We start from the raw sequence: 12,877 nt of genomic DNA, 5'->3' as shown, positions 1-12,877 counted from the left end.
AAACTGTAATATGTCAAAATGCCATATACAGCATCATATAAGTAGACATTATAAATTGCCATAATTTTTCAAATAAAACAATTGCCAGTTTGAGCCGCAGTTGCAAGTTTCTTTGTAAAAACAAATAGACTATGTCTGGCCTGCAAATGTTTCAATATGGCCCGTGCACTGATTGAGTTTGACACCCCTAGGCTAGCGTATTTATTTACGTAACTAGCTATTTATTTAGCAAGCTAGAAACAGCTTAACATTGGCTGGCTAGCTAGCTAGCTGCTGGGAGGACTCCTTGGAGGAGTGGATGAGTGATTGACTTTTTCCCTTCATATTGTTTTTCATTGGCTACAGCTAGTGATGCTGCAATGTCATTTGGTTAGCTAGCAAGACATGTGAATTGCTTTGCTAGATAGCATATCTCTTAGTCTTCAATCAAATGTATTTGGCATCGATCAAATGGGCGGCCAGGCAAGCAAGTTCCCATTCGGTTGTAAAAACATGAGTTGGGACAAGCATGCAGGCTTGTCCCAACTCATGTTTTTGGCAGGCAAGCTGGCAAGCTGCAGAAGGGCGAGCAAGCTACTATTCCACATAATTTATCAGTGCAATTTTAATGGCCAACTAGCTGAGAGGGTTTATCTAATGTTCCCTCGCTAGATTTGATCTCATCTCGACTCTGGCTAGCATTAGTTGTTGATCTTGTTGTTGTGAATAGACAACTCATGGAGAGATAGCCTACCTTTTCATGGTTGTTTGATCAATAGGATTGTGAAGTTCTCAAATGTAAAAGGACTCCCGTGGTATTTACATATTTGTAGAAATCCATTCAGGTATATTTTGTGGCTTTTGGCAAATGTGTTCTAATGATCTAAAGGTGCTGCCTGTAAACAGGCAGTCCAGTTCAAAGGGAATGATGGCAGGCCCTACTGCCTGTAAACACACAGTCCAGTTCAAAGGGAATGATGGCAGGCCCTACTGCCTGTAAACACACAGTCCAGTTCAAAGGGAATGATGGCAGGCCCTACTGCCTGTAAACACACAGTCCAGTTCAAAGGGAATGATGGCAGGCCCTACTGCCTGTAAACACACAGTCCAGTTCAAAGGGAATGATGGCAGGCCCTACTGCCTGTAAACACACAGTCCAGTTCAAAGAAAATGATAGCAGGCCCTACTGCCTGTAAACACACAGTCCAGTTCAAAGAGAATGATAGCAGGCCCTACTGCCTTTTAAACACACAGTCCAGTTGAAAGTGAACAATAACAGGCCCTACTGCCTGTAAACACGCAGTCCAGTTGAAAGTGAACAATAACAGGCCCTACTGCCTGTAAACACGCAGTCCAGTTGAAAGTGAACGATAGCAGGCCCTACTGCCTGTAAACACGCAGTCCAGTTGAAAGTGAACAATAACAGGCCCTACTGCCTGTAAACACGCAGTCCAGTTGAAAGTGAACGATAGCAGGCCCTACTGCCTGTAAACACGCAGTCCGGTTGAAAGTGAACGATGGCAGGCCCTACTGCCTGTAAACACGCAGTCCAGTTCAAAGTGAACGATGGCAGGCCCTACTGCCTGTAAACACACAGTCCAGTTCAAAGTTAACGATGGCAGGCCTTACTGCCTGTAAACACACAGTCCAGTTCAAAGTGAACGATGGCAGGCCCTACTGGCTGTAAACACGCAGTCCAGTTGAAAGTGAACGATGGCAGGCCCTACTGCCTGTAAACACACAGTCCAGTTCAAAGGGAATGATGGCAGGCCCTACTGCCTGTAAACACGGAGTCCAGTTCAAAGTGAATGATGGCAGACCCTACTTCCTGTAAACACACAGTCCAGTTCAAAGGGAATGATGGCAGGCCCTACTGCCTGTAAACACACAGTCCAGTTCAAAGAGAATGATAGCAGGCCCTACTGCCTGTAAACACACAGTCCAGTTCAAAGAGAATGATAGCAGGCCCTACTGCCTGTAAACACACAGTCCAGTTCAAAAAGAACGATAGCAGGCCCGTGTGGCAGATGGCTTATTTGCATATTGGCCTACTGATTGGCTATGGCGCACTGGTCTGCGTGGACTCGGGTCCTGGACAAGACAGATGTTTTATTTACTGCAGTGTCTATTATGTGTCCAAACGCACGGCCTCTTTCCCACTCTATATTGCTATAGAAGGTTCCCAAATTCCTTAGTATATATGTCATTCCCAAACATTCCATGAATTTATGAAAATGTGAAAATGACCATATCTAAGTGCTCGCTTGTCAGAAAATGTTTAAAGGAAAATTGGTGTCATATTCTTCCTGGGGGATGTATATGAACAGATTTGAATAAGATTTCATGTTGCTAAAACGCTGTCAGTCCCACTCCTCTTCCCTATGAACATATCTTTAGCATAGAACATCTTTTCAGAATAATGTTTACATATCTTACATTACTCATCTCATATGTATATACTGTATTCTATACCATCCTATTGTATCTTGCCTATGCCGCTCTGTCATTGCTCATCCATATATTTATATATTTATATGTATATATTGTTATTCCATTCCTTTATTTAGATTTGTGTGTATTAGGTATTGTTATGGACTTGTTAGATTACATGTTAGATATTGCTGCACTGTCAGAGATAGAAGCACAAGCATTTCTCTACACTAACATCTGCTAAACATGTGTATGTGACCAATAACATTTAATTGGATTTGAATGGGTCTTAAGACATCTTACCAGTCAAGATGTTGCTGTTGTTTAACGAACAACTAAGATGTGTGTGTATTAGCTAGTTAACTCCTTGTGAATTTGACACAACAATTGGTTCTAAATTCAGAGAGACACTTAACAGATATAAAATGGGTGGAGTTACAGTAGGTATGATGGTGCACTGTTAAGATTCCAATGGACATGAACCCCACGCTACAGTACATAAGGTATAAGGCCTAAGGTGTGCCGCAAGGATCTGTTTCAGTCCCATTCTTTTGTTTATCACAATCACACACAGTGAAGGGAGGGAGAGGTGAAGGAGGGGGGAGCAGCCTAGACAATACAAAACACCAACCACAAAACTCGATAACCATGTCCTGATTTGGAGGGGAGGGGAGGGGTGAGGGGGTGGAGAGAAGGGGGAGAAACAGAGGATAGGAGGTGAAATTGGAAAGAGTAATGCATCTTTACCTTGTCTTGAGATGAACGAACTAGCTAGCGAGCCACGCAGTTTATATCCAGCTTTTGAGAGACAAAAGAAAAAGGGGGAAAGAAACAAGGGAACAAAAGAGAAGGGGGGAAAGAAACAAGGGAACAAAAGAGAAGGGGGGAAAGAAACAAGGGAACAAAAGAGAAGGGGGGAAAGAAACAAGGGAACAAAAGAGAAGAAAGAAAAAGAGGCAGGGTGAATATAGTGTAGCGTTAGGAGAGAAAATGGAGCATTACCTCATCAATTAAGCATGTTCCGTTCCCATAAGGGTGGACCGGGGCCGGGGTCACGTTACACAGGCAATCACAAATACACACAGACGCGCATACATACAACAGCAAACACACCCATTCACAAAAGCATACGTGCACACACACACACTCTGTACACAAACATACCCACACAGCCTGTTAACCTCATGGAGATGCTCTCACTGACATCATGTCTTATTCCTAAACTCTGGGAATATGAAACAGAAACACACACACACACACACACACACACACACACACACACACACACACACACACACACACACACACACACACACACACACACACACACACACACACACACACACACACACACACACACACACACACACACCACAGAAACAAACACCCCCCTGCCCGTCCCCTTATCCTATAGGTGGGCCTCTTCTCCGAGTCACTGGCAACTCCACCCTCTCCTCTTTAACGAAAACAAACACTCCCCCTCCACACACACACTCACAGGCTCACACACACACGGACACACACTCCTGTCGTCTACCTGTAATCGAAGCTCTGTAAAAGCATGCCCTTTTTATTAGGAGAATAAGGAGCTTTCTACTGTGACATTGTCTGCGAGGAAGGGAGAAAGTTGTGTGTCTATTCTCTACTTAAGTGTTCTCTCTCTGCACTGTAAGGCTATAAGAAGAGGATATATATAGTACCAGTCAAACGTTTGGACACATCTAGTCATTCCAGGATTTTTCTTTATTTTTACTATTTTCTACATTGTAGAATAATAGTGAAGACATCAAAAGTATGAAATAACACACATGGAATCATGTATAAAGCAAAAAAGTGTTAAACAAATCAAAATATATTTTATATTTGAAATTCTTCAAAGTAGCCACCCTTTGCCTTGATGACGGCTTTGCACACTCTTGGCATTCTCTCAACCAGCTTCATGAGGTAGTCACCTGGAATGCATTTCAATTAACAGGTGTGTCTTGTTAAAAGTTAATTTGTTGAATTTCTTTCCTTCTTATGTGTTTGAGCAAATCAGTTGTGACAAGGTAGGGGTGGTATACAGAAGATAGCCCTATTTGCCAAAAGACCAAGTCCATATTATGGAAAAAACAGCTCAAATAAGCAAAGAGAAATGACAGTCCATCATTACTTTAAGATATGAAGGTCAGTCAATGTGGAAAATTACAAGAACTTTCAAAGTTTCTTCAAGTGCAGTCGCAAAAACCATCAAGCGCTATGATGAAACTGGCTCTCATGAGGACCGCCACAGGAAAGGAAGACCCAGAGTTAACTCTGCTGCAGAGGATAAGTTCATTAGAGTTAACTGCACCTCAGAAATTGGAGCCCAAATAAATGCTTCACAGAGTTCAAGTAACAGACACATCTCAACATCAACTGTTCAGAGGAAACTGCGTGAATCAGGCCTTCATGGTCAAACTTCTACAAAGAAACAACTACTAACGGACACCAATAAGAAGAAGAGACTTGCTTGGGCTAAGAAACACGAGCCATGGACATTAGAATGGTGCAAATCTGTACTTTGGTCTAACGATTTTTGGTTCCAACCGCCATGTCTTTGTGACACGCAGAGTAGGTGAATGGATGATCTCTGCATCTGTAGTTCCCACTGTGAAGCTTGGAGGAGGTGGTGTGATGGTGCTTTGCTGGTGACACTGTCTATATTTAGAATTCAAGGCACACTGAACTAGCATGGCTACCACAGCATTTTACAGCGATACGCCATCCCATCTGTTTTGCGCATAGTGGGAGTATAATTCGATTTTCAACATGACAATGACCCAACACACCTCCAGGCTGTCTAAGGGTTATTACACCAAGAAGGAGATTGATGGAGTGCTGCATCAGATGTTCTGGCATCCACAATCCCCCGACCACAACCCAATTGAGACGGTTTGGGATGAGTTGGACCGCAGAGTGAAGAAACAAGCAGCCAACAAGTGCTCAACATATGTGAGAAATCCATCAAGACGGTTGGAAAAGCATTCCATGTGAAGCTGGTTGAGAGAATGGCAAGAGTGTGAAAAACTGTCATCAAGGCAAAGGGTGGCTACTTTGAAGAATCTCAAATATAAAATATATTTTGATTTAATTAACACTTTTTTTGGGTTACTACATGATTCCATATGTGTTATTTCATAGTTTTTGATGTCTTCACTATTATGTAGAAAATAGTAAAAATAAAGAAAAACACTGGAATGAGTAGGTGTGTCCAAACTTTTACGGGTACTGTATATATATATATATTTCCCCCCTCCCCCATATATATATACTGTATATACACTGAACCAAAATATAATCGCAACATGTAAAGTGTTGGTCCCATGTTTCATGAGCTGAAATAAAAGATCCCAGAAATGTTCCAGATGCACAAAAAGCTTATGTCTCTCTAATTTTGTGTACAAGGTGTGGCATATCAAGAAGCTGATTAAACGGCATGATCATTACACAGGTGCACCTTGTGCTGGGGGCAATAAAAGGCCACTTTAAAATGTGCAGTTTTGTCACAACACAATGCCACAGATGTCTCAACTTTTGAGGGAGCATGCAATTAGCATGCTGACTGCAGGAACACCCACCAGAGCTGTTACCAGAGAATTTAATGTTAATTTCTCTACCATAAGCTGCCTCTGTCATTTTAGAGAATTTGGCAGTACGTCCAACCGGCTTCACAACCGCAGAGCATGTGTAGTATGGTGTTGTGTGGGCGAGCGGTTTGCTGATGTCAACGTTGTGAACAGAGTGCCCCAAGCTACGGACAACGAACACAATTGAATGGAAACTGAAAATGTCCCAGTTCTTCCATGGCCTGCATATTCACCAGACATGATGGCCATTGCGCATGTTTGGGATGCTCTGGATCGATGTGTACGACAGTGTGTTCCAGTTCCCGACAATATCCAGCAACTTCGCACAGTCATTAAAGAGTGAAACAACATTCCACAGGCCACAATCAACAGCCTGATCAACTCTATGCGTACGAGATGTGTCGCGCTGCATGAGACAAATGGTGGTCACACCAGATACTGACTGGTTTTCTGATCCACACCACTACCTGTTTTTTTAAGGTATCTGTGACCATCTATATTCCCAGTCATCTGAAATGCATAGATTAGAACCTAATGAATTTATTTAAATGAACTGATTTCCTCACATGACCTGTAACTCAGTCAAATGTTAGAAATGGTTGCATGTTGCGTTTCTATTTTAGTCCAGTATAAATAAGAAGGGGAGCAGAGAGTGGAAAAGGTGAGAAGATACAGGGAGACACATCGGGGACAGTGTGTGTTACAGAGTGAAGCCACTGAAGCACGGGAGGAGGACCCTGAGTGGTTTACAGCCCACCAGCCTAAGGCATTGCGGTATGACACACACACACACACGCGCATGTGACGAACATTGACACACAGAGGGGTATACACACACACATACACACACATTCTGTCATACATAAGTACAGGATACAGGGTGTGGAACACACACATACACCTCTTGGACTATTCCTGCGGGGGCCCTATGTCCTCCAGCCCCCCCCAGCCCCCCCCCCCCCCCCCCAATGGTTTTCAATGTGTTAGCATTAATGTCATTGTTAATCCCATCATTGTTAATCCCATGCCTTTGTAAAAAAGTATATGACGTCGGAAGGTGGTTCTGACCATACCAGGTATCTGAAAAATGTGACCATGTGAGAAAGAAATGCACTGAAAGACAGACAGGGAAGACACAGGACGCACACGATTCTCACCCTCACATACACAATCCTGCATTTTTACCAGTCACGCACGCAAACAACCCTGCATTCTCACCCTCACACAAACAACCCTGCATTCTTACCCTCACACAAACAACCCTGCATTCTTACCCTCACACAAACAACCCTGCATTCTTACCCTCACACAAACAACCCTGCATTCTTACCCTCACACAAACAACCCTGCATTCTTACCCTCACACAAACAACCCTGCATTCTTACCCTCACACAAACAACCCTGCATTCTTACCCTCACACAAACAACCCTGCATTCTTACCCTCACACAAACAACCCTGCATTCTTACCCTCACACAAACAACCCTGCATTCTTACCCTCACACAAACAACCCTGCATTCTCAACCTCACACAAACAACCCTGCATTCTCACCCTTACACAAACAACCCTGCATTCTTACCAGTCACGCACGCAAACAACCCTGCATTCTTACCCTCACACAAACAACCCTGCATTCTTACCAGTCACACACGCAAACAACCCTGCATTCTTACCCTCACACAAACAACCCTGCATTCTTACCAGTCACGCACGCAAACAACCCTGCATTCTTACCCTCACACAAACAACCCTGCATTGTTACTCTTGACACACACGTTCCCACACACTCTCCTGTCAGTCCACTTCCTCCCCAAACATACTCTACGTCTGTAGCAGAGAAGAAAAGCTATGTTCATTTACAGTGCTAAGAGTAGGGAGGGTATCAGGGACAGGGTAAGCATGTGTTACAGGAGTGTTGGCACCAGTCGGGAAGGTTGGTTGGCAGTTTACAGCAGTACGTACCTGTTTCCACTTCGTGCCAGCTGCTGGCCTGGCTGCCGCTGCCCGGGGAGCGCCCTTGGCCTGGGTAGTAGGACTCTTCTCCTGGACTGTCCACCTCGTCCTCCATACACTTGATCCTCTTGGCCGAGCTGGACGGGTACACACACATGGACAGACGGACACACACAGAGACCAGGGTTAATGTCTGATTGTTCTTTGTATAGCACTTAAAATGTAATTGAACTATCTACAGAAATGTATCTGTCATTTTCTATTTTCAGAAATCCTATATTCAGTTTAATGCAAACTTGGTGTCTAGTCTCCATGTGGTTCCACCTGGAACCAGTCAAACACTGAAGCTGTCCCCCCCAGTCACACACTGAAGCTGTCCTCCCCAGTCAAACACTGAAGCTGTCCCCCCCAGTCAAACACTGAAGCTGTCCCCCCCAGTCACACACTGAAGCTGCCCCCCCAGTCAAACACTGAAGCTGTCCCCCCCAGTAAAACACTGAAACTGCCCCCCCCCCCCCCCAGTCAAACACCGAAGCTGTCCCCCCAGTCCAACACCGAAGCTGTCCCCCCAGTCCAACACCGAAGCTGTCCCCCCAGTCCAACACCGAAGCTCTCCCCCCAGTCCAACACCGAAGCTCTCCCCCCAGTCCAACACCGAAGCTCTCCCCCTAGTCAAACACCGAAGCTCTCCCCCTAGTCAAACACCGAAGCTCTCCCCCTAGTCAAACACCGAAGCTCTCCCCCTAGTCAAACACCGAAGCTCTCCCCCTAGTCAAACACCGAAGCTGTCCCCCAGTCACACACTAAAGCTGTCCCCCAGTCACACACTAAAGCTGTCCCCCAGTCACACACTGAAGCTGTCCACCCCAGTCAAACACTGAAGCTGTCCACCCCAGTCAAACACTGAAGCTGTCCACCCCAGTCAAACACTGAAGCTGCCCCCCGCAGTCAAACACTGAAGCTGCCCCCCCCAGTCAAACACTGAAGCTGCCCCCCCCAGTCAAACACTGAAGCTGCCCCCCCCCAGTCAAACACTGAAGCTGCCCCCCCCAGTCAAACACTGAAGCTGCCCCCCCCAGTCAAACACTGAAGCTGCCCCCCCCAGTCAAACACTGAAGCTGCCCCCCCCAGTCAAACACTGAAGCTGCCCCCCCCAGTCAAACACTGAAGCTGCCCCCCCCAGTCAAACACTGAAGCTGCCCCCCCCAGTCAAACACTGAAGCTGCCCCCCCCAGTCAAACACTGAAGCTGCCCCCCCCAGTCAAACACTGAAGCTGCCCCCCCCAGTCAAACACTGAAGCTGCCCCCCCCAGTCAAACACTGAAGCTGCCCCCCCCAGTCAAACACTGAAGCTGCCCCCCCCAGTCAAACACTGAAGCTGCCCCCCCCAGTCAAACACTGAAGCTGCCCCCCCCCAGTCAAACACTGAAGCTGCCCCCCCCAGTCAAACACTGAAGCTGCCCCCCCCAGTCAAACACTGAAGCTGCCCCCCCCAGTCAAACACTGAAGCTGCCCCCCCCAGTCAAACACTGAAGCTGCCCCCCCCAGTCAAACACCGAAGCTGCCCCCCCCCCCCCCCCCCCCCAGTCAAACGTCAAACACCGATGCTGTCCCCCCAGTCAAACACTGAAGCTGTCCCCCCAGTCACACACTGAAGCTGTCCCCCCCAGTCAAACACTGAAGCTGTCCCACCCCAGTCAAACACTGAAGCTCTCCCCCCCAGTCAAACACTGAAGCTCTCCCCCCAGTCAAACACTGAAGCTCTCCACTCAGTCAAACACTGAAGCTGCCCCCCCGTCAAACACTGAAGCTCTCCCCCCAGTCAAACACTGAAGCTCTCCCCCCAGTCAAACACTGAAGCTCTCCCCCCAGTCAAACACTGAAGCTCTCCCCCCAGTCAAACACTGAAGCTGTCCCCCCAGTCAAACACTGAAGCTGTACCCCCAGTCAAACACTGAAGCTGTACCCCCAGTCAAACACTGAAGCTGTACCCCCAGTCAAACACTGAAGCTGTCCCCCCAGTCAAACACTGAAGCTGACCCCCCAGTCAAACACTGAAGCTGACCCCCCAGTCAAACACTGAAGCTGTCCCCCCAGTCAAACACTGCAGCTGTCCCCCCAGTCAAACACTGAAGCTCTCCCCCCAGTCAAACACTGAAGCTCTCCCCCCAGTCAAACACTGAAGCTCTCCCGCCAGTCAAACACTGAAGCTCTCCCCCCAGTCAAACACTGAAACTCTCCCCCCAGTCAAACACGGACTGTGGTTTGGTGCTGGTGTGTGTACAGTATATCTGTCTCTGTTAGTGAGGCTAGGAGTAGGTCCCAAATGGCACCCTATTCCCATTATAGTGCACTACTTTTGACCAGGGCCAATATGGGCTCTGGTTAGAAGTAGTGCACTATATAGGTAAGAGTGTTCCACTTGACCAGTGAGTTATTTCCCTTGCCGTTGGTTCTGACATTTATTTGTGAATGTGATGTCTGCTGGTGAGCTTTCCTGGTAATCACGTAATTAGGGCTGAGCGTGTCCACACACTGCCTCCTTGTTCAGACCTGTTTGCTTTGACAGGAAGGAAGAGAGAGAGAGAGGCTGGTGGTGTATGTGAGCTTACACACAGACATGGATATGTGGAGACGTACACACGCACAAATGTGTGTATGGGTACACATGCTCTTGCACACACACACGTGCATAACACACACACACACACACATACTAGACGGTGTCAGAGGAAGGCCTATAAATTTGTCCGACTCCAGTCACCCAAATCATAGACTGTTCTTTCTCCCGCTGCAACTGTACGGAGCACCAAGTCTAGAACCAAAAGGCTCCTTAACAGCTTCTAGCCCCAAGCCATAAGACTGCTGAACAATAATCAAATGGCCACCCGGACTATTTACATTGACCCCTCGCCCCCTCTGTTTTTACACTGCTGCTACTCACTGTTTATTATCTATGCATAGTCACTTTACAAATGACCTCAACTAACCTGTACCCCTGCACATTGACACGGTACCGGTACCCCCTGTATATTGACACGGTACCGGTACCCCCTGTATATGGACACGGTACCGGTACCCCCTGTATATGGACACGGTACCGGTACCCCCTGTATATGGACACGGTACCGGTACCCCCTGTATATGGACACGGTACCGGTACCCCCTGTATATGGACACGGTACCGGTACCCCCTGTATATGGACACGGTACCGGTACCCCCTGTATATTGACACGGTACCGGTACCCCCTGTATATTGACACGGTACCGGTACCCCCTGTATATTGACACGGTACCGGTACCCCCTGTATATGGACACGGTACCGGTACCCCCTGTATATGGACACGGTACCGGTACCCCCTGTATATGGACACGGTACCGGTACCCCCTGTATATTGACACGGTACCGGTACCCCCTGTATATTGACACGGTACCGGTACCCCCTGTATATTGACACGGTACCGGTACCCCCTGTATATTGACACGGTACCGGTACCCCCTGTATATTGACACGGTACCGGTACCCCCTGTATAAAGCCTCGCTATTGTTATGTCATTTTCTTGTGTTACTTTTTGATTTAATTACATTTTTTACTTTAGTATATTTAGTAAATATTTTCTTAACTCTATTTCTTGAACAGCATTGTTGGTTATGGGCGTGTAAGTAAGCATTTCACATTAAGGTCTACACCTGTTATATTTGGCTATGTGACAAATAACATTTGATTTGATTGGGTTTGATATGCAAACACATGCATATTTAATATGCGCAAGTTTAACCATAGCACAGACTATGTGTGTGTACAGAAGTCGGATCTTAATATGACCCATTCCGTCGCAGGAGGAAAATAATTTGAATAGATATTTAAAATGTAGAATTGTCACCAGGGAGCAGCTGGATGCGGTGTTTGAGGGCTATACAATGCAGTGCCGTCCCGAGGGGGCTATGGTTTGGGGAAGGCTCTGCAAACCATCCAGTATTCTCAGGGCTTCCTAGAGCATTGTGAACTAGTGCAGTGCTCTGAGCAGCACGTCTTCTAGCCCAGTACTGGGTTTTGTATGAAACTGATGTTGGTGTATTCTACTGGCTTATTGTTGTATTTGCTTCCTATTTATCCAACAGTGTCTGGTCATTTCCTATCAACATCAGGGGGAAATAATCCTGGACTGTCCATATTTTAAATGTGTAACTACATCAAGTCAATCAGGGGATCAAATTATTTGTGTCAAAAGGGCATAGGCCGGAATCGAACCCACGCCGAACCCACGCCAACATGGTAGGACTGTATGTGCCCTAACTAACCACGAGATTGAACCCAATTTTTTGTTAAGGATACATTTGAATGTTGTAGCCCAGTGGAGACCGATATCTGTCTTGTCTTATTAAGCTAAATAAAATGATGGTCGGTGATCTGTATGGCTGCATGTCGCCTTTGTAAAAAAGTATATGACGTTTTGTACATTTGAATGTTCGGGTAATAGGACCTAGGCCTATAGCGTTTGAGCGAGAGACAACATTATTTTAGATGGAGAGAAAGAGAACTGCTCATTTTCAGCCAGTCACAAGGATGCATCAGGAAAATTCACAGCGACAAAAGAGTGATCAAGTTAAGATCCGACATCTGTATGCTTGTGCAACACGTTACATTAGAAAGGATTCCGGGCCATATGCCTTCATTATGTGAGTATGGAACAGGAGATGGTGGGTTGGAGGCCAGTTCAGTGAGTAGTGCCTCGCAGCGCTGTGTGTAAAGCTGCTCTTTCAACCTGGTGCGTGGGCTGTCTCCGGAGTAGTAGGCCAAGTCAGAATGTGTTTGAGAGAAACACAGACACACACACACAAATGCTCTCCTAAACACACACATTAGTATGAATGCACAAACGTACATATGCACAAATAC

At 46.3% G+C, this 12,877-nt stretch overlaps 1 protein-coding gene across 8 annotated transcripts in view; it reads right to left on the bottom strand.

Annotated features, from left to right (window-relative positions):
- LOC129867585 (nuclear factor 1 A-type-like) overlaps window positions 1-12,877 on the bottom strand; it is a 336,739-nt gene that overhangs the window by 53,537 nt on the left and 270,325 nt on the right. For 7 of the 8 annotated variants that reach the window (XM_055941091.1, XM_055941084.1, XM_055941085.1 and 4 more), the window contains exons 6-7: window positions 7,983-8,110; window positions 3,157-3,207 (exon numbers count right to left, since the gene is read on the bottom strand). In XM_055941091.1, coding sequence (XP_055797066.1) covers window positions 3,157-3,207; window positions 7,983-8,110 — 179 coding nt within the window. The remainder of the gene's footprint in view (window positions 1-3,156; window positions 3,208-7,982; window positions 8,111-12,877) is intronic. The other variant, XM_055941089.1, reaches the window with a different exon arrangement.

This window comes from Salvelinus fontinalis, chromosome 12 (assembly GCF_029448725.1).
Source record: "Salvelinus fontinalis isolate EN_2023a chromosome 12, ASM2944872v1, whole genome shotgun sequence".
NCBI lineage: Eukaryota > Metazoa > Chordata > Actinopteri > Salmoniformes > Salmonidae > Salvelinus > Salvelinus fontinalis.
This window is presented reverse-complemented; position numbering and strand designations above follow the sequence as displayed.